The 21961-nt window shown below is 39.6% G+C and overlaps 1 protein-coding gene across 5 annotated transcripts in view; it reads right to left on the bottom strand.

Annotated features, from left to right (window-relative positions):
- The window catches only part of SLC2A9 (solute carrier family 2 member 9), a 153994-nt gene that overhangs the window by 111817 nt on the left and 20216 nt on the right, over nt 1–21961 (bottom strand). For all 5 annotated transcript variants that reach the window (XR_005599482.1, XM_039541736.1, XM_039541738.1 and 2 more), the window contains exons 3-5: nt 18925–19085; nt 13521–13645; nt 12308–12453 (exon numbers count right to left, since the gene is read on the bottom strand). Coding sequence is in view for 4 of the 5 variants with exons in the window: in XM_039541736.1 (XP_039397670.1) it covers nt 12308–12453; nt 13521–13645; nt 18925–19085 (432 nt within the window). In the remaining variant the exon portion in view is untranslated. The remainder of the gene's footprint in view (nt 1–12307; nt 12454–13520; nt 13646–18924; nt 19086–21961) is intronic.

Genomic DNA, 21961 nt, shown 5'->3' with positions numbered 1-21961 from the left:
CAAGAGTATAATGTATGTAGCTACCTAGGAGACATCATGAAAAGTTACTGCCTTAGTGGATTTTAGATTTAATTTTTCTTCCATAATAATCTTTGAAAGTCACTGAAATTTGATCAGAACATTGAATTTTGCCATTATTTAACTCTAGAAGCAGATTGGGAACCCAGGGAAAAGTACTTCAAAAGAAGGGTTTCTGGGGAAGGCAGCTTATAGAAAATGTATCAAGGGAAATCTGGGTTTGCCTTTGAAGAAAGAATGGAAATATGTAGGAGTATGGTGAAAAAAGCAAGAAAACAGGATTAACATTAACTCAGAAAAGCAAAATGGCCTTTTGGGAGCTTTCTGTTCCTAAAAGATCTTATGTTCTAATTCTGTAATTAACGTTGGGATAACAATCTTAGCAGTGGTCTCTTTTTAAGATGATCATAAAGTATGGTTTCACTCTGCCTATCACTAGTGGTTTCATTTCATTTCATTCATTCTAATTAGAGACTTGATCTTGAAAGGTGTTGAGCAGATTGTTCAGACTTCAGTAGGGCTACTTGAGCTCAAGCAAGTGTTTTCACAGGCTTTGCTGGATTGGAGCAGAGTGCTCAGCACCTTGCATCAGCAAGCACTCACTGCACCTCTCCAAGTACTTTGGAAATGATTTCTCCAGCAGAATCAGAGCCCACATCTTTCAACAAGAGCCCACTGCCATTTTTCTATCTTTCTGAATGGAAAATTAGGTTTTCAACAAAACAATTTTTTTAGTAAAAAGTGGCTGCTTTCTGTGGAAATGTTGACCTTTTATCAAAAACTGAACACCCGTCCCTGCTCCCCCGCCAAAAAATGTTTTGATTTGGATTGCTGTCACCGTCGCTGTAGTTTGGGCGCCTCATGAGCGCATTCTCCTGTATGGTTCCTCAGAAGGACAGCATCTCCCATAATGCACTGTGGCCATAGGTCTAGCAGGAGGAGAGACTGTGGTGCATCTGGAGAGACATAACCCAGGAAGGGAGCCCAGCCCCTAGAGGAGAATGAGAACATGGGACACCCAAACAACAATTCTCTTGAGGCGTAGTGTAGTGAGGCAGACAGGCCTCCCTCCTCCTGGGTGAGTGAGGGAGCGTTACACATAGCAGTGGCATTTCTGAATCAAAATTTTCAGTTTGGGATTTTCCACTTAAAAGTCAAAATTTTCCACAGGTGGAAAAAGAGGATTTTCCTACAAGCTCTACTCTCAACTGTTCGTCTCTCAGTATTTTTCTGTAACAGAACCCCCCACTATAAATGCTGCAAGGCCCATGTTTTTCCTCTCAAGCATTCAGGAAGAAAGGAATTCGAGGGGGAAGCTTTTTGTTTACATTAGAAGCATCAGGAGTTGCTAGCCTATGGCTAGCTCGACACTATCAGCTAAAGATGGGATTCCCCTGCCCATGTCCATATACTAGCGCAAGATCTCATCGAGCTAGCATGAGTAGACAGAGCAGTGAAGTACAGGGAGGAGCAGCAGCAGAGGCACAGCCAAGCCCTGCCGAGTACATACCCACCAGTTTTGGGCAGGTTTGTAGTCACCTTTACCTCTGCTACCAGTGCAACCACAGCTACACTGTTACTTATACCTGTGCTAGCTCAATGAGAGCTAGCTTGAGGGTGTGTATATGAGCAGGGGAAATCACAACCCCTAGCTTGCAGCATAGACGTAAACTGAGATGGAATGAGCAGTTGTCTATTTGTTTTATTGGATAATGAAATGAGATAGTCTCCTTTACACCAATTAAAATGGCTAAGAACACTTGTTAATGGAATAACAAACCTCTGTAAAACAAAAGAAGACACTACAAAGCAAGCAGCTATTGTAACTGGCTGTTTTGCTTTGTGGGCGGCTAGAAGCAGATAGTTTCTTCATTTTTAATGGTAAAAAAACAGCCTTATTTCCATTTAGAGCCCATCATGACTTTCCAAAACATCGTAAAAGGTAAAACAGTAACAAATTTTTTCTAAAGTTACATTTAGTCTGTGAAAGTGATATATAAAAATCTGACTCTTGATTAATGCCTCAGATTTCTTGTACATTTTTCCACAGTGCCAAGGATACTGTGCAAAGGTGAAAAAAAACTAATTACTTTTGTAGATTATTATTATTAATGTTCTGCCGGCCTAGGCAGTCTTATTTGCCTTTCACTAAATCTATATTCATTCCATAGCTTTTCAGTTTTTCACTTTTTTATCCACATAAGTCTTTTAAAACTATTATTGTGAAAAGCTGTAACATGAGAATGAATTCAATCCTTATAATAAATTTCAGGCCAGCACAATACATTAAAAATCTATTTTTACTGTACAAGACATTGATCTTCCTTTGTTTCCTCTATAGAGGAATTTTACTTTTTATTTACAAAAAAGGAGAAAAGAAAGACAGACACAGTCCTTATCTAAAGCAACAATAAAGGTGCCCTCAATCACCTTCTAACAACGCATTTTAATGCACATCGACTTTGTAGTTCATACAGATCTGCCAAGTCTACTGTTTTCCCCTGTAGGCTAAAGATTTTTGGCCCTTTCTACAGGGAAATTGAGCAATCTGTTGTTTTCCTCTTGTGTATGTGTTAAGAAACATTCTTGGCATTAAGGACATGTGAATCTTTCCATTGATTTCAATGGGCTTTGAGTCAGGCCCTAGAATACTTCAAATTCACATTCTCTTCCCATCCACTTCTCTCATGATTTACACTATCCAAATCCAGGCTCCTCAGACCAACTCAAAACATTCTCTCTCTCTCTCTCTTTCTCTCTCATTTTTTTTGTTTGTTTTGGGTTTTTTTGTAAATGTCTTTATATCTCAAGTTTCTCACTTCATCCCAGTGAATTTCTTGAAACCACTTTGGAATTGTTCAAGTTCTTCTCTGGAACCAGAGAAAAAAATTCTTTTTCAGAAAACAACACAAACAAAGAGGCCAGGTATTCTGGAAATCTCACTTTGCACGTGCTCAATAGAGATTTATTAGTTTGGCAGCAAAATTCTCTAAATATTCCATATGTACTGAGCATGCTCTAGTCCAGTGGTTCCCAAACTTGTTCCGCTGTTTGTGCAGGGAAAGCCCCTGGCGGGCCGGGCTGGTTTGTTTACCTGCTGCGTCCACAGGTTTGCGCGATCGCAGCTCCCAGTGGCTGCGGTTCGCTGCTCCAGCACACATGCGCGCGCACACACACACAGTTAAAGGACTCACAGCACTAGAAATGGATGGATTGCTCTTCATGTTACCATACTAACATTTAACAGTCTTTCAGCCATCGTATCTCAGCAAGATCATGTTCTCCTTAGTCTCTACCTGCAGGCTGTGGCTGCCTGGGAACAATTCTTTATAGCTTTCTTTACTAAATTTAGAGTGTAGCATTAGTTACCAAGCAGCCTTTGAGTCTGAGTCAAGTACAAAGTCTTAGGAAGGAGCGGTTTTAAAAGCAGTTTAAACAATGAGGCTTTGAGAAGCAATGTAGCTTAGTTTTTGGGACAGGTTATTGTGCCTTCAACAATAAAGAAAATTATAATGTAGCTGGCTGTACAACATATTTCAGTGCATCTGAAGCAGCACTTAAAAATATAAGAAATGGCAACCAGCAAAATACAAAAGGTTCATATGTAAAAGGTTTTAAAAACAATTATCTTCTACTTCTAATATCATGTCATTCTTTGGGGACTAGTAAAGAAGATTAAGTCTAGAAAGGGAACTACTAATGTTCTCTTGGTATTTTGATATAAAATATATACCTAAGTAAAATCCATTTAAGATCCCATTTGATGCAGAACATTTTTCATCTGTCACAAAGGCTTAGTGTACACTAGAATGTTTTTGCTGGTATAGCTATACTGGCAAATCACCCTAGAGGAGATGCAGCTTACACCAGAAAAAGAGTTCATGTGCCAGTACAGTTTATGCCAGTCACCTGAATGAACTACGTCATACTGGCAAAGAGACTCTTTTCCAGTAAAAACTGCATCTACACTAGGGCTTTTTGCCAGTATAAGAATGTCATAAAGAATCACATCCCTACCCAACATTATTATACTGGCAAAAGTTTATAGTGCAGGCCAGGCCAAAGACTGCTGCCAATTCCTCAAATACTGGATGGAGCATTACTGTTCTTAAAAAAAAATAAAAGGAAGAAAAACAAACCAACAAAAATTGTATTTGCTCCTATTGTTTCAGTGACAGCTGCAAAGCACAACATAGCTACAGCAAAATTGGTGTGTTGATGTTTAAAAATCAATTTGAAACCCAGGTCTGATGCCGTTCTTGCCTACTCTAGTTTTGTGCTGGTGTAATTCCATTTCCCAAAATAGGGTTACTCCTCATTTACGCAGGTGTCAATCAAAGAAGAATGGACCACCCCTGTTACAAGTGAAAACATGCATACATGCTTCTTATTTGAATTCCCTGGAGCCTATCCCATCTATGCATGGGGTATGCACATGTAACTCAGATTTTAACTGTGAATGGGAGAGACTCACATAAATTTCATGTACACTGCTGAAAGAAGAGGTTCTCCAATACATTCAAAGCATGAAGAATAAGCAGGTTTCCTTATAGTGTAAAGATTCATTAGAGATTTAAAAAAAAAAAAAGATGGATAAACATAAAACTGAACAGCTAAGGAATAATGATCTGCCAAGTCTATTTAATAAAATTTTAACTCCATACTGGTGTTCTGGTGACACTGTGGAAGAAAATTTCAGCTAATTTTATTGAGCTCACCAAAGCCTCTATATGGAACTTTAGATGAGCACTGCATGCACTTTGTGTGTGTCATTCCTTTCTAGAAAAGGATGGGGAAAAAACCCTTCTCAATTAAAAATCCTCCCCAGCTGCTTATACTCTTCTCTCATCTGTGCTGTGCCCCGGTGATTCCAATTCAGCACAGCAAGACAGAGTAGGAAAGTCTGTGACAGCAAAGCAATGTTGATGTAACTAGAAATTTAGTTCTGAGGCAGACATTTTTGATATTATATGGAACATCTTCATTACAAACAAAATACTGTATCATTAGACAGAAGTGATCTGTTACAAGATTTACGACCTCTACGCACAGTTACATCAGCTAATTGTTGTCCCTCCCAAACATGTGCTGGTGTACTGAACCAGGACCACCACCAACAAAAGCACAGGGTTCTACCTCTTGAGCTGCATGTGTAAATCTATTTGCACCAGACAGTAAAGGGGGACATGATATGCTTAGTGAGTGGGTTACACTTAGGCCACTAAATTATCCCTTCTGGTTTAGTTATGTTATAACCTTTTTTACAATTTTTTAAATACTACCATACACTTACTTGATTTTCCAGCTTAATATAATTACATAGTATACACACAAAAATTACATTAAAAGAATATTATTAAAAGGTGCTAAGTCAAAACACTCAAAAGGTTAGGAAATTGCAGAATTAAGGTTACCTGCGTAATTTTAATTATGGCCCTTGCATATGGCTTTTGCATTATAGAACAGTCTTTAATTACACAATCACACACTATTTTTTCCACAGGACCCCTGCCTCATCCAGCGGATAGGATGGATGGTGCTCACTTAATGAGCAACTATTCAATATTTTGTTTTGTTCAGTGTGCAGCTCCAAACCTTATTTACTATGCAACCTCTGCTCTGAAGAAAGAATTACCATAATTAATTTCCCCTTGGGCTTTCCTATGGCACTTGGCACTAGAGTGCCTGAGTTACTATTGCCAAGCATGCTCAGGGAGGATGGACTCTAATGCTAAAATCAAAGATGTTTCTCCTGAGTGTGTGTGATCTGTGATTTTTTAAAAAGGCTTATAACTTGGCCAAATTTGGGTGGATATTTTCAGGGATGGCACACAGCACATCCCTGACACAAAGCCACCAACCTGCAAAAATTCAAGCCCTTGCTTCCAAGTATGGGGTCAAGAGCTACTTGGGGGGTTGGGGGTGGGAAGGCGGGAGATTATCAGAATTTTTTTTTACGTGGTGGGCAAAACAATGCATTTTCCTCTAGCCTTGTTCTCTGAAATGGCTGGAATTTTTTGCAAAAACATTGCTTGAAGCAGACACCTGGCATGTGAAATTTCAGGGCAAATGATTAAAGTTTGCCAACTTTATAAGTAACTGAAAACAGGGCCATATAATGGGAACCGTCAGGCAACCTTAGTTATAGACAGCTCTAGCATCCTTCCCTATAAATATGTACACAGAGTGTGTGTGTATATTTCTTTTCTCTCTCTCTCTCTCTCTCACACACACACACACACACACAAGCACACGAAAGAGAAATGTATAGATAGAGACACAATTCACACATATCATGCATACCCCAGCAATGGGAAAGCTCTGTTCACAGGGCTAACTCTAGGATCAATGGGACAAAATTAAGAAAGGGAAAGCATTTGAGAAATTCTTCTGACAATGGGATGTACCAATATTAGATTATGGAAAAGTCCCCAAGAGACATGTTGTAAGCTTGAAGTTTTAAAAAATAGACTTGATAAAACACTACCAAATATTCTGCCTGGAACAGTCCTGACAGGAAAATGAACTGGATGATCTAATGACAGAATCATAGAAACCGGAGGATAAAAAGATCTGACAAGCAGTGCTTTAAGAAGAAGTGACAGATTTGAAATATTCGTTCCAATATAAAATATCTTTATCCTCAAAAGAACATATTAAAAGTTGCACATGCTAAAAAAAGCCAAGAATGCTCAAAATTAAATAATTTTGGAGCCAATGGCAATATTATATCTCCCATGTTACTCAAGATAACACAATTACATTCTTGTGGGCCAGCATAAATTGACATTTGCAGTTGCTATGGCTTCCTGAAGAAATAATGGCTTCAGGTTACAGAAGGCTGAAGCATGATGGTGGTCTAGTTAGCACACTACAACCTAGCAAACAGGATGATACAGAGAAGCAGATCACCTGGGTATAATTTTTTTAAAGTAATTATGTTCTGTGTCCAATTCTGGTCTCAAAACAGTTTTACACTCATGAATCTCCACTGGCTTCCATGGAGATATAGTAGACTATATTATTTGTATTTGTGTAAAGGCGGTCAGAATCAGAGCCTTGAAGTTCAAACTAGTGTTTATCCTACATTAAGGGGGGAAAAGGGGATTTGGAATAATTGGGGGACATTGGCACAGCAGGTGCAGTAGAGAACTAGCAGTGTGACTGTTTAACTTGAGTTCCAGAGACCTATTAATCTTTCTTAAAATATTACACTCTAAGGACACCATCTATAGACTATCATTAAACTAGCTTCAGAGTCAAAGGCAGTAAAAACATGTCAGAATCCAAAAATATCTGTATTTAATCTCAACAATCTGCTGTTGTGATGGCCTTTGCATTCATTCTAATACACCCCTTGCTAAAAAATTAGTGTGCGTACAACAGTGATGTCTGTATTCCAATATATGACATAGAAATAGCTAAGAATGCTTCTCCAAAATGTTATGATAGTATTAGCAATACACCAGAAACATCAGTTCCTTATCCTATTCAACAAGGACAAAATAGTAGGAACAGCACAGTTACTATGCTGGTGACCAAAGCAGTGCAGAACCTTCAGAGAGACATGCTACACTTCCATATGTGCCATGTATATAATCTTTGCACCAGGACTCTCAAGGCAATGCACAAGAGAAAATACATACATGTCTGAAGTATGGCTAGTGTGTCCACCAGCATGAATCCACATGGCCCAACATGAATGTAGGAATGAAGCTATGGATATGATGCTACTTCCCTCACAAACAGTAACAGTCAGAAAAATCCTCAGTGCACAAGCATCCTGCGTGTTATTTTTATTTTGAGGTGAGGATTCAGTCCCTTTCTCTGCTGCATTAACTCTGAGCCAGCATCTCAACCCACAGAACCCAGAGAATATAAAATGCAATGTAGTGAAAAGGTTTTACCAGTGAGAGTCTGTAAAAGCTACATTAGTAATAAATATTCCACTTTCACAGTTCCAATGTCCATTGGCATTTCCACACTTAAAAGTATGTGCCATACTCTGCCACAGAGAAGGTTGGCAATTAAGGCATTAATCAAGAATCCTATTCATTTCAATGGGTTTTGGATCAAGTTCCCATAGCACAGAGAGTTACTGGAATACCGAACTATCTGATTAGCAAATCCAAGCCCTTATTCTATTCACTCCTTGTGCAGGAGTCTTATTTTTCATTATAACAAGTATTCAGACAACCACTGACTTCATTAAAATTCCTGAAACTTTTACATATTTTAATATAAATGATTATTGATATGCAAGTTCATGATGAATGTCTGTTATTTCCTTATTTTAAAAGTTCCAATCATCCAGTCTGGGAACAGAAACAATGCCATTTGATGTAGCTGACCAACCATGCAACATAAATGAAGAGCAGACAGAACAATCTATGAAGCTATAGTCTAAAGGTTATTCAAACGCATTCAAAGAAATCAGGATCCGTTTGTTAATTCATGAATAGAAAAAGGAGCTAAATTTGTAACAAACTATTACTTTCAACTATCTCTGATAGAAACTAATAATCCAACATGCAACAATAAAAAGTGGTGTATCAGTTTTTAAAACAATTATGAGAGTAAACAAGGCCAGTTGATCTTAGATTAATTGAACGAAGGATTTAGTTTTCCATAGTTTAGCACAATCAGCTACAAGGGATATGACCTTTGGTGAGGTTTGCAGGTTTCATCAAGATACTATTAATTGCGCTTTCTTCGTCTGCTTGTTTTTTGCAAATTCCTGCACATTTAAGTTCTCCACATTTTACAGTCAATGACACCATAATTAGGATGTTATTAAATTAAGACATTGGCACTGGCAGAATTTGCTTTGCAGTAACAATAAGAACAACAAGGAGTCTGGTGGCACCTTAAAGACTAACAGATTTATTTGGGCATAAGCTTTCGTGGGTAAAAGAAGTGGGGTTTTTACCCACAAAAGCTTATGCCCAAATAAATCCGTCTGTCCTTAAGGTGCCACCGGACTCCTCATTGTTTTTGTGGCTATAGACTAACACGGCTACCCCTCTGATACTTAATAACTACCATGAAAGCTTGATCTTCTCCAAAACACAATGTACAGCCTGTGGGAAATATTGACCACATTTCAAATGCTTTGTAAAATACTTCACAATCAAATTAAAGGGGAAAAAAATAAAGCAAGGTGACAACCATTTGATAGGCATCTTTCACATCCTAAATGAATAGAAGTCATAATGTGAACCTATTGGGAAATGGATGTCTTTAAACTAGAGTGGGCTTGCAAATATCTTGCACCTGCTTTTGAGAGGCAACTTGATCAAACAACAGTACTTTGAGCATACTGTTTAAGAGGCTTTATGCTGCAAGCCACGTTGCTTTAGGAAAACGGATGTGGAACACCTTTGAAAAATACAAAAGACTCAAAAGGAACACACAGTAAGTAATAGGTTTGACATTTCATAGCTTCTACAGAAAAGAATTCATAACACAATGCATGCAGCTATTCCACAGTTACTCCTAGTTCCACCGCCTTTACACATGTGAAACTCTCATTGACTTCAACGGGAACACCACACATGTAAAAGCTGGAAGAGAGTAAAATCAACCACTGAAATCAATGGGAATCTTGACACAGACCTCAATAGGTATGTCTACACTACAACTGGGAGTGTGCCTCTCAGGCTGGATGGACAGACACATGCCAGGCCCACTTGAGCTAGTGCACTAAAAAGAGCACTGTGGACATTGCAAAACAGCAACAGCATGGGCTCCCCACCAGAGGCTGGACCCTCCCGACCCTCTGTGGGGACTTTGGCATCATTTCTGAGAGAACACCCAAAATTTGTTGCCTAATAAATTTGGTCTTTAACTTACGGGCAAACTGAATCATAGTATTATCCTTCAGAGGTATTTAAATGATAATTTAAGACCAGGATGAAGAAGGGGACAATAGAGGAGTGTTGCCCATCAGTGCAACCATGTAAGAACAGTGATGTATGAGTCCTGAAGTGGATTGAAGCAGACATTTACAAGGCACTTGACATTTCAGTACGTGAGGGACATGTTCCCCTCATTCCTCAAGTGATGGCTGCTATGGATCAGTCTGTTAGACCGAGTTCTTAGTTCAGGTATCACTGTAACAGGATTGCTGTGTGCATTTTCTACACACCGCTTCGAAAGTGAATCTCTGTAGGAGAAGCATTGCCAGGTGCCGACCAGTATAAGCATCGGCTTCCTGTGTTCAGAGTAATGGTGACATCAAGTGGTCACTAGGATAATCTCAGCTACTCAAGGGGTTAGCCTGGCTATAACACAGAGGTGGGCAAACTACGGCCCGCAGGCCACATCTGTCCCAAAGGAGCCTCCTGCCCAGCCCCTGAGCCCCTAGCCCCTCCCCTGCTGTTCCCCCCCACACACACACACAGCCTCTGCTCACTGCACCACAGGTGCCATGCTCCGGGCAGCAGGGCTGGGAGCTCCTGGGGCATTGCACCTGCAAAGCCCGGCCTGACCCGGTGCTCTGTGCTTCACGGTGGCGACAGCGTGGCTGGCTCCAGCTGGACAGCACGGCTGTAGCGCCACCATCGCTCCAGGCAGCGCGGTAAGGGGGCAGGAAGGTTGGATGGGCAGGGTAGTTCAGGGTCATGGTCAGGGGCCGGGGTGTGGATAGGGGTCAGGGCGGTCAGAGGGCAGGGAACAGGGGGGTTGGGTGGGGGCGGGGGTTCTGGAGGTGTTCAGGGAGCAGGGGGGGTAGATGGGGCAGTCAGGACACGGGGAGGGGGTTGGATGGGGCAGCAGGGGGCAGTCAGGTGTGGGGGTTCTGAGGCCAGTCAGGGGACAGGGAAAAAGGGCGGTTGGATGGGGCAGAGGTCCCGGGGGAGCAGTCAGGAAGGAGACGGAGTTTTGGATGGGGTGGTGGGGGGCAGTTAGGGGCAGGGGGTCCAGGGGCAGTCAGAGGACAGAGAGCAGGGGGGTGGATGGGTCAGATGTCCCAGGGCAAGAAGCGGGGGGGTTGGATAGGGGGCAGGCCACACCTGGCTGCTTGGGGAGGCACAGCCTCCCTTAACCGGCCCCCCATACAATTTCTGAAACCTGATGTGTCCCTCACGCCAAAAAGTTTGCCCACCCCTGCTATGGCAGGTCAGAGTGGATATTCTCATTCCAGCAGTCCACCAGAAGTAGCCATGCCTTTTCTCCTACTAGTCTATGAGTATAGCTATATTACAAGCAACATTAAAATCACCCAGTAAGAAGATTTATATTAGAAACACTGTCACTCTATTCAAGGTCATGTGGTATCCTCTTTGTCAGTTTTATTTATCTACATTTTTAGAAATCATTTAGAAAACAGTTATTGAAAAACTCTAGGCACCTTTTTCGTATCTGAAGAAATACAAACAAGGTAACCAATACTAGGAAAATCCAGCAGTTTCCCATCAGGAAAAGGGAGAAAAGGAACCCTTACTCCAGCCACTTGGGCTGTTTAATCTGCTGTTGTCAGACAGGAGACCTCTTTCATAACTATTTTCTTCACAATGACTCCTGCATATCCAAAATGACTGACTACCTAAGGCCACATTCTTCCACCTCATTAATAACTGCTTTAAATGTAGGCCCTCCAAATCAGGACTGGGAGACTTAAGTGGGGCTGCACAGATCTTCTGCTGGTGCGCATGCTGTAACCGTTCTGAGGAGAATTATTTTTTATATTTAAATAATAAAAAGGAGCCTGCACGAGGCTCTAGGTGCTCTAACTTATAAATTAGTAGTGCAACAAAAGCACAGCAGCATTATAACAAACATTCAAACAGCAACTCAGCTAGGCAGCCTCCTACAAAAAACACTCTCACCCCTTCATCACCCTGGGAAGGATATCCTCAGCCCTCTCTTAAAACCCTGTCAAATAGGGCAGCATGGTGGGTAGGATCACCAAAGTTGGGCTGCTTCCGATCAACACAGGGAACAAGTTCCGGAGTCCTGGAGTCCTCTCAGAGAATGCTATAGCAGCTGCCTCTTTTTTTTTTTTATAGCCAGGGGGATCCAGTTCAAATACCTTTGCTTACTGCAACAGTGGCAGTATAAACAGACTCTAGTCTCCAGGGTAGCCATACCTGCTTCTCGCATGATAATTAAGTACATGCACATCACACACACAAACGTTAAGAAAAAGACTTTGAAGACATTGCTTTCTAAAATGGGTCTATGTAAACCACAGTAGTGTGGTTTTCTACCTACAGAAGGAACAGTCACAATTCTCAATGTCACTCTTTAAATGCAATATACAGTAGGACAACATCCACCAAGTACTTACATTTCCAAATATTTCTGGTAGCCCCAAAACCTGAGCAGTGAAAACGCCAATACAAATGAAGATTGCTGTGACCTGTCCCAGAGAACCCCGGATCTCCTTAGGTGAGATTTCACTCAAATAGATGGGAAGGGCACTGAGAGAGACACCTGTGAAAGAAGGGAACAGCAGAGAAATTGCTGTAAGTACAATTGACTTTACACTGAACCAATAAATGAGCAAAAATTTATTTAGAAAAGTTTGAATACCAATCTCAGACACCAGCATGATGAGAATGGCATAAGAACCTACACAGAACAGAACAGAATCTATGCATGTGTGTGCATGCACATACATTAGTATCCTGGTACCATCTAATCACCAAGGGGGCCAATAGTTTCAATTACATATCTGAAATGATGCACTCTGGTCAGGAATATGTAACAGTTCACAATGGAAGTCTCTTGTCACTTCATCAATAGTCTGGACATGGGTAAATAAGAAAAATCCAACAACCTGATTTGGCAATATGTCAACTAGACAATATTAAATACAACATGTTTACACTATAGAATGCATCTTTGTTGTACCAGCAGAGAGAGATATGTTCCCCCTAAACATGCTTACAATTCTGATGGACTTTTAAGAGCATGCATGAATTAGAGAGGAGAATACACCCCAAAATGTGGGGAAATTAAAAAAAAGCCAGCTTAAAACCACCTTAGTCCAGCAGACTAACATTGGTATAAGGTACTAATTTGTACGTGAACAACACATATATCTTCAAGACTACAGTAATTAGTTCTTACAAACAAGATAACCTGCTAAATTATTTTGATGGAAGTGGTGGTTCCACATGGTATTTTAAGAGCTGGAAAACATTACAAATGGATAGCCATGTTCTATGCCTTCAGGCTTATCTTATTCATATCGATCTGGCATCTAGCAACACCAAAATGCAAAATAGTAAGTAGCTTTAATAGACAGCCCATGTTCTTCTACCCAAAGGGTTTCTGTTTTGCGAAGACAGACATTCTGTACAAAGGGGAATTTGCTGTCATGGTTAATATCCATTTATGTTTCTTCATTAAGGATCAGATTCTGCCATCCTTATCCATACTGATTGTTTCTATTGAATTCAGTGGGATTATGCATAGAAATCACTTCTCAATGTAAGGGTGGCGGAGGATGCCCAGTATAAACTGTAAGTGTATGTACAGCGTAACGTAAAGCTTACCTGCATCAATACCCATCACAATGCGGCCCAATAAGAGCATTTCAAACGATCCTGCTAACTGACAGAGAGCCATCAACAACGCAGCCACAACTGCAAATACATTATTGATCAGCAAGGTATGTTTTCTGAAAGGAAAATATATATATATTAAAATTGCACATAACATACATTTATTAAAATAGCTAAACTGTATATAAAATTGCAGATCAATAAAAATACAGTGCTTAACAAACACAGGTTCACACATGTTAAGCATTACAGAAAGAGTTTACAAAAAACTGCACCTAGAGATATCTGCTGTAGAATAAATATAACCACTGTCACAAAATAAAGGTCCAAATCTCAAAGGCAGGAAGATTTGCTTTCTTATGCTTCCCAAGAGCAAGACAAGATATACTTAAGATTAGCATGTTCTGGATAGCTGAACATATGTAGCAGCGTAACTGTTTCGAATTGTAAAAGAAATAGGATATACCGTACTTCAAATTTCAATAGGTTGAAAAAGATTGCAAATACCATGCAAGGTTCTACCAAGTTTTCAACAAATCAGTGTTTGGAAAACCTCAGTATGTACTGGTATGCAATATGGCCAAACTCAATTCTTGATTACAGAATGGAAATCTTGAAGAACTCCCTGGATGTCACCAGATTTACAATGTTGTAACTGAAAGCAAAATTTGTCCCTAATTCATGATATTACAGGTATATAAAAGGAAAGTGACCTCATGGACAGCTACCCAATTCCATCTATTTTTCCAAATTCACTATCACTGGATGAAATAACTTAGTAGTAGTTAAAATGAAAGAAACTACTTTTCCACATTTCCAAAACCAAGTCTGAAAAAAACCCCACTCTCTCTGCCTCTCCTCTAGCACAACAAAAGCCATATATCTTTATCATTTAAATATAGTTTTATCCATATTATTCTTTGCTGCCCATGCACTCTCTTTCCATATATTTTGAGCTGTGAATCAAAACACCATGATCTCTCTCAGCCTATAAAAGTGGCAGCATGAAGAATTTCCTGGATCTTTTGATTCTTTGCTTCACTTACTTCCCTGTGGTTACAAGGTCAGATTTTGCCACGCATGTGTAACAAGAATGTTAAAAATATGAAATCAATAGCTCCACCGAGATTAATTCTGCAATGATTGTTCCTTGCTGAAGGATTAAATATAAAAGCCCTCCCAAAGCTGAGATAATCACTACCACCTGACTGGATGTCTCCATCACCTACTGTCTCAAAGTAAAAAGGCTGCAAATGGCTTCTTTTTCTTGAAGATAGATACATAAGAAATGGATTGGCAGGGCTCACCAACCCTTAGGATAGTAATTAATTGAAAGGGTTTCAGGGTATGTCTACACTGCAAAGGAAAACCTACGGTGCCAAGTCACAGAGCCCAGGGCAAGTGACTCATGCTCACAGAGTTCAGGCTAAGGGACTAAAAATAGCAGTGCAGAAGTTCTGGCTCGGGCTGGAGCCCAGTTTCTGAAACCCAGCGAGAGGCTTAGTGCCCAAATGCCTACACTGCTATTTTTAGCCCTGCAACCTAAGTCTCACAAGCCAAGTCCATTGACCCCGGCTCTGAGAGAACTAGATAAGTTCATGAAGGACAGGTCCATCAATGGCCATTAGCCAAGATGGTTAGGGATGCTCCAAGTGTCCCTAGCCTCTGGTTGCCAGAAGTTGGGAGTGGACAACAGGGGATGGATTACACCATGGTTGCCTGTTCTGTTCATTCCCTCTGGGCATTGGCCACTGTTGGAACAGAGGATACTGGGCTAGACATACTATTGGCCTGACCCAGTATGGCCATTTTTATGTTCTCAATGATATAAGCTTTTTTTGCAACAATGGTACACTGTTGACTCACCTCAAGCTTGTGATCCACTATAACCCCAGATTCCTTTCTGCAGTACTTCTTCTTAGGCATTCATTTCTTATTTTGTATGGGCGCAATTGATTGTTCCTTCCTAAGTGGAGTACTTTGCAATTGTTCTTATTGAATTTCAACCTGTTTACTTCAGATCATTTCTCCAGTTTGCCCAAGTCATTTTGAAAGCACTTACAATCCCTCCCAGCCTGGTCTACTCCACAAACTTTATAAGTGTACTTTCTAGGACATTATCTAAATCATTTATGAAGCTATTGAAGGGAACCAGACCCAGGACCAATCCCCATGGGAACTCATTCAATATGTCCTTCCAGCTTGACTCTGAACCATTTGTAATTATTGTTTGGGAATGGTTTTCCAATCAGTTATGCACCCCCCTTATGGCAGCTCCATCTAGGCTATATTTTCCTAGTTTACTTCTGAGGAGGTATCAAAAGCCTTTCTAAAGTCAAGATATATCACATCTACTGCTTCCCCCATCCACATGGCTTGTTACCCTGTCAAAGAAAGCTAGTATGTTGGTTTGACTGATTTGTTCTTGACAAATCCATGTTGATTGCTACTTATCACCTTATTATCTTCTAGGTGTTTGCAAACTGATTGCTTGATTATTTGCTCCATTATTTTTCTGGGTATTGAAGTTAAGCTGACTAGTCTGTAATTCCCCGGCTTGTTCTTATTTCCCTTTTTATAGATATGCTGTATATCTGCCCTCTTCCAGTCCTCTGGAATCTCTCTAGTCTTTCATGACTTTTTGAAGATAATCACTAATGGTTCAGATATCTCCTCAGTCAGCTCCTTGAGTATTCTAGGATATATTTCATCAGGCCCTGCCGACTTGAAGACATCTAACTTGTCTAAATCATTTTTAACTTGTTCTTTCCCTATTTTAGCGTCAGAGCCTACCTCATTTTCACTGGCATTCACTATGTTAGACGTCCGATCACTACAAACCTTTTTGGTGCAAATTGAAACAAAAAAGGCGTTTAGCACTTCCGCCATTTCCACATTTTCTGTTGTTATCTTTCCCTCCTCATTAAGGGGTCTACCCTCTCCTTGGTCTTCCTCTTGCTTCTAATGTATTTGTAGAACGTTTTCTTGTTAGCCTTTATGTCTTTAGCTAGTTTAATCTCATTTTGTGCCTTGGCCTAATTTTTTCCCTATATGCTTGTGGGTTTTTTTTATATTCATCCTTCGTAATTTGACCTATTTTACACTTTTTGTAGATCTCTTTTTTGAAGATCATTCTTCTAGGTAAGTTAGGGTGGTCTCTTGCAATACTTCCTACCTTTCCTATGCAGTAAGATCGTTTGCTCTTGTGCCCTTAATAATGTCTCTGAAAAACTGTCAAGTCTCTCAAACTGTTTTTCCCCTTAGGTTTGCTTCCCATGGGATCTTATCTACCAACTCCCTGAGTTTGGTAAAGTCTGCCTCCTTGAGATCCATTATCTTTATTCTGCTGTTTTCCCTCCCACGATTCCTTAGAATCAGGAACTCTTATCATTTCATGATCACTTTCACCCAAGGCACTTAGGAGCCCAATAAATGGGACTTAGGCTTCTAAGTCATTCAGATGTTTTTGAAAAGTTTACTCTACTTCTGAGAAATGTAATCTTTAGTCCAGCAACAAATAAATAAATGTTGAGTGCTGTATTTTAAAATAAGAACATTATTTCTGGACAATACGTTGGTCCCCTCTGTCTCATTGTTCTAAGTCAGCGTAAATTAAAGTGAGTTTCACTATTCACACCATCCAGCAGCCTGCATGCACACTGTACTATGCAGAAAGGGCTTTTTATTGCTTTGTCACTGTTTTGGTGCCCTTTTTAGGCAGTTGAATACTAAGACAAGTTTCCGTACCTATCATGAATATTAAGTATCCAAAAGGACTGCAGTGTGAATAGTATTCCTGAAAACTCATTCTTGATGGGCAGTCTTGATCCTTCAACGGCTGTTGAAGGCACGGTTCCTTCCATCCACAAATCCTTATTCTGTGCTCATACAGTAGCTGCATGGCAGAGACATCTATTTGCATTACTTGAATTCTCATATTTTATGGACAGAGTGACAAAACCTTGGAAGTTTAACCCCATAGCCTAGGAATGTGATCTGCTTCTATCAAAATGGCATCTGTGCAACTGCCTGTTTACTCACCACAGCATTTCAATAAACCTTAGCAACCTGCACACTTGTTAATCACAAAAATGCCTCTCCACATCTCAGCAAAAAATGTAAGAGACTTGCTGTGGTGAGCTCTCATGTATGACATTTTTTAAAATATATTGCAGAACATTCACTGACACCTTTTGAATGAAGTTTTTGATTGTGAGATGGAGAATTTGGGAAGGGTGTGAATTGATGAGTTGGGGAGGAGGCTGAGAACCGAGTAGTTAAATTGAGAGGAAAGATCATATAAATATAAATATTGGTGAACTGATGGGAGGGAAGGCACAGAATTGGTGAATTACTGGAGGTGGGGAAGGGAAACAGTGGAAAAAGGATTTGCAGGGCTACAGAATAGATATTTGCTGTGTGAATGTAGGAATAACCGCAGAACATACTGTGTACGGTCAAAAATGGGGAAGAAAAAGGAGAGATATGGCTTGGGTGTAGAAAAGGGAAGTACAGGAGACAGAAGATTTGCAGTAAGTGGAAATTGGATTGTAGGGGAGTAGGGGGTAGAGTAAGACAAGGGAGAAAGTTAGAAGGAGGTAAGAAAGTAGGAAATTAAAGACTAAAAGACTAAAGGAAGCAGAATGATTTGGGGGGGGCGGATGATGTTTTTATACATGTCTATGTCTGTGGTGACATTTAGCAGAACCTAATTTGTTAGTAGCAAGTCATTCTGTGAGTAATCTTAAAGAAATTAAAGAAATACTCAGGAGACTTTCTTTTAAAAAGATATTCTAAAGTTACTTTTTTAACCCTTAAAACCCCTCTAGAATATGAGAAATAATACTTTGGTGCAAGGACACCACCCAAATCCTCTCATTTAAGATTTTACTGCCTCCCTCACAGTTTCCCAAACTCCCCACTTCTTTTTGTGGCTAACTTCAGACCTGAAGCCACCCCTTGATATGACTGCGGTGTGGGCTGCACAGTAAAGCAGAAATCTGCCAATGCAAGTATTCTGCTTTACAGTAGCCATGGAATTTAGGAATACATGTTACACCTGGTCAGTGTTTACCCAGGTACAACCCTGGACAATGGCCCTACGAAACTCAAACTGTGCATACTACTCCAAAAGAGACAGCCCCTTGATTCAACTACCACCTCTGGTGAATGCTACAAATTTGGAGTTATAAACAATAACAATGGTAAGCTTTTCCTTGTCTCCTGTGGGGCAGCACCACCAGATCATATAAAATTTAGAAGCTATCCAACGCAGTTTTCCTAATTTGAAGGTCTTTAAACTGAGAAAGAAATTCATTATGTTAGAAAATATTTTTATTGATGCTATAAAAAGGGTAAATAAGATGCCAAATTCAGAGCTTTGTAATGTACCTACCGGCCAAAGAACTTCACAATTGGTGTGGTAATTATCGCACCCACCAGTCCACCAATGGAGAAAATAGACACCGTTATAGACCAGAGGAGCGTAATAGTTCCTTCATCTATTACGCGGCCGTATCTTCTTTCCCAACTTTCATTGTAAAACCTCTTGATATACTGAAAGTAAAGAGACAATAATGGTATGTGTGAAAGCAGCTTACTTGATGAGTAAGGACACTAACATAATCAATCATGATTTAAACAATGGCAAAATAGTAGCTTGCTGTATAGAAGCTTCTTGAATAGACATCTGTGACATCCATCTTTAATTGTTTTCGCCCTAATGCTGAATGATTTGGAATAAATTAAAAATATGTAAATTCAATCATTAGTGTTATAGGTTGAGTTATACATTGTTATGAGTTGGGTGTAGCTGCTGCCGTACATTCAGGATAAACATTAAGCCATTGTGAAGAAGTGGCTGAACCAACAGCAGTACCACTCAACACACAGGCACATGAAAAAACTTGAGTCGATGCTAACCCAGGCACCAGAGATTGAGACAGAGCAGAGATAGAAAGTGAAGCCACAGTAACAGAAAGCTGGGATGTGGTTGTGAGAGAAAATTAAAAGAAAAAGATTTTGGGGTATGGAGCACTGGCAGGAAAGGCAAGCGTGGAACACCAGACACAGAAATTATCTCCTGCTATTTGGTTCCTACTACAGCCAGAGAAACAATACTTTCTACATTCTTAATGAATAAGCAAAATTGCATCAATGAATTTAATTGCACCACCAATTTCTCCTCCTAAGTGGAACAACCTACAAGACCCCAAATGATGGCTATCCATTTGGGTCAAAAGGGGTATCATTATTATCTATATTGCAGTAGCAGCTACAGCCCATTGTGCCAGGCACTATACAAATATATAACAAAAAAAATGGTCCCTGCCTCAGAGAGGTTACAATCTAAATTCATAGTAAAATGCTGTTAATATTGTATTGTAGTATCCTTATATTAGGAACAAGTAGTTTTTCTGAATATTCCATAGGTCTCTACTGAAAACCATTTTAAAATAGAAAAACTCCAAGGGAAAGGAAGAGAAGAAAAAGGGCAACAAAGGCAGAAAGAAGAAAAGATGTCACTTGTAGAGAGAGAGAGAGAGATGGGGGGTGGGAGATTGGGGAGGAAGAGAAACTCAAGAGGAAAAACAAGAAATGAGATGCCAACAGAAGATGATGCCTTGCTTGCCTTGGCTCACAAAATGGAACTTCAAAAGCAGAAGGGTGAAACAGGAATGATTTCTCTTTTAATCCCCCCCTCAAATTCTGTAACTGATGATTATGAGAATATTTTATACTGATTCTTTTTATTGGCATGTGCACATGCACAAACAGTACATGAAACACTTTTCAGTATTTCTCAATTACTGATTTTTAGTTTGCCTTATCAACAGGAGTCATCCCCCTTTCGCCGTTCTGTCTTTTTGCTATTCAGTTTCTTAGAAAAACAAGCATGACAAATTCAGCACCACCATTCTCCTCACTACCAACACACCCCAAAATTGGGTGAAAAACTAAAGGAAATATTTGAAAATTTACAAAAGGACAGTGTTATTGTCTTCGCCAAACAGCTGTTACAAAAAATAAAAGATGAATGAAAGGAGATTTAAATTTGACACATGGTAGTAATATATAAAAATTATGTCAGGTGTTAAGGTATGATAATGGGAGCTGTGCTGAGAACAGAAATTCCATTTTGAGGAGAATTTCAAAACTTCAAAATTTATTTTCATTCCAATTTGAAATTAAACTCTGAAATTTCAAAATTCTCCATGAAAGAAAACTTATTTTTGCTCAACTGAAACATTTAATTAGAATTTTGAAATGTTTATATTTCATAACAGAAACAATTTTATTATAATTTTTATATTATATAATGTAGCATAAGTATATAATACACAATTTTAAAATTTCAAAAAAAAATCAAAATATGTTATTCTGAAAAATGTCAACGTGGGACTTATTAACGTTGTCAGAACTCTTTTCCCCCACTCCCCAACTTTAGTATCCAAAATGAAGTTTTTGTGGAATCAATATGATTTCACAAAGTATTTCAACTTTGATGGAACTACATTTTCTGACTGAAAATGATTGTATCAAAGTTCTTCAGACCAGCTCAAGTGATAATTTTTAATTTACAAAAATGGCATCTAGTCCTTCCTATTCATGCAAGCTATCCAGCAACATCAACTGATTTCAGGGGTAAAGAGGTTGTTTCATGTATCCTAGGCCTGCTCCTGAGAAGGACTGAGCACTTGTAAGTCCCAGTGAAGTCAAAAAGATCTTTTGGTGTAACAGAATGTACCCATGTCCATATCCTACACACTATTGTAATACTTTTTGTACAAGGTATGCCTTTGTAAGGTATCATTTGAAAACTCTTAAGTTTCTGGTCCGTATTGTCCTGGTAAAATATGTGTAGCAACATTGTGTGTGAAGTTATAATATTCCCTTGTATGGTGTTATTAACACACGTTCCAAACCATGCCCAAACAGAAGCTGGCAAACTGCTCTGTCCTAAACAAAGGAATGTATGCTCTGTTCAATTTGCATTTAAGCAGTGAACAGCAAGAAGAGAAGACAACGGAAGTTCAAATAGGTGAAAAAAAACATCAGGGAATATCCTTCCACATAGACTCTTTGGTTCTTGGTTCTCTGTTGGAAAGGTTTTTCAAGAGGGGAACTGAAACTATCAAAAGAAGGGACAAACACCTCAAGATACTCCCCCGTCCATTGATTCACTGCACCTAAAGGGACAAAGTCAGCAGCCATTAGACTGGAGAAGAGGTCCTGACCTAAGAAGATTAGTCAGTAAGACTGCTGAAAGCCTATGGTGAGAACATTTTGCTTTGAATTTAACATAGGCTGTTGTTAGGCACCAGTTGTGTTTTAGCTTTATTTTTCTTGTAATCATTTTTAAAAAGTTATGATGCATTACTTGTAGTCACTTAAAATCTCTCTCTTGGTAGTTAATAAACTTGTTTTATTGT

This window comes from Mauremys reevesii, linkage group 5, assembly GCF_016161935.1.
Source record: "Mauremys reevesii isolate NIE-2019 linkage group 5, ASM1616193v1, whole genome shotgun sequence".
NCBI classification, from domain to species: Eukaryota; Metazoa; Chordata; order Testudines; family Geoemydidae; genus Mauremys; species Mauremys reevesii.
Note: the sequence above shows the minus strand (reverse complement) of the source record. Positions and strands in the feature narration are given on the sequence as shown.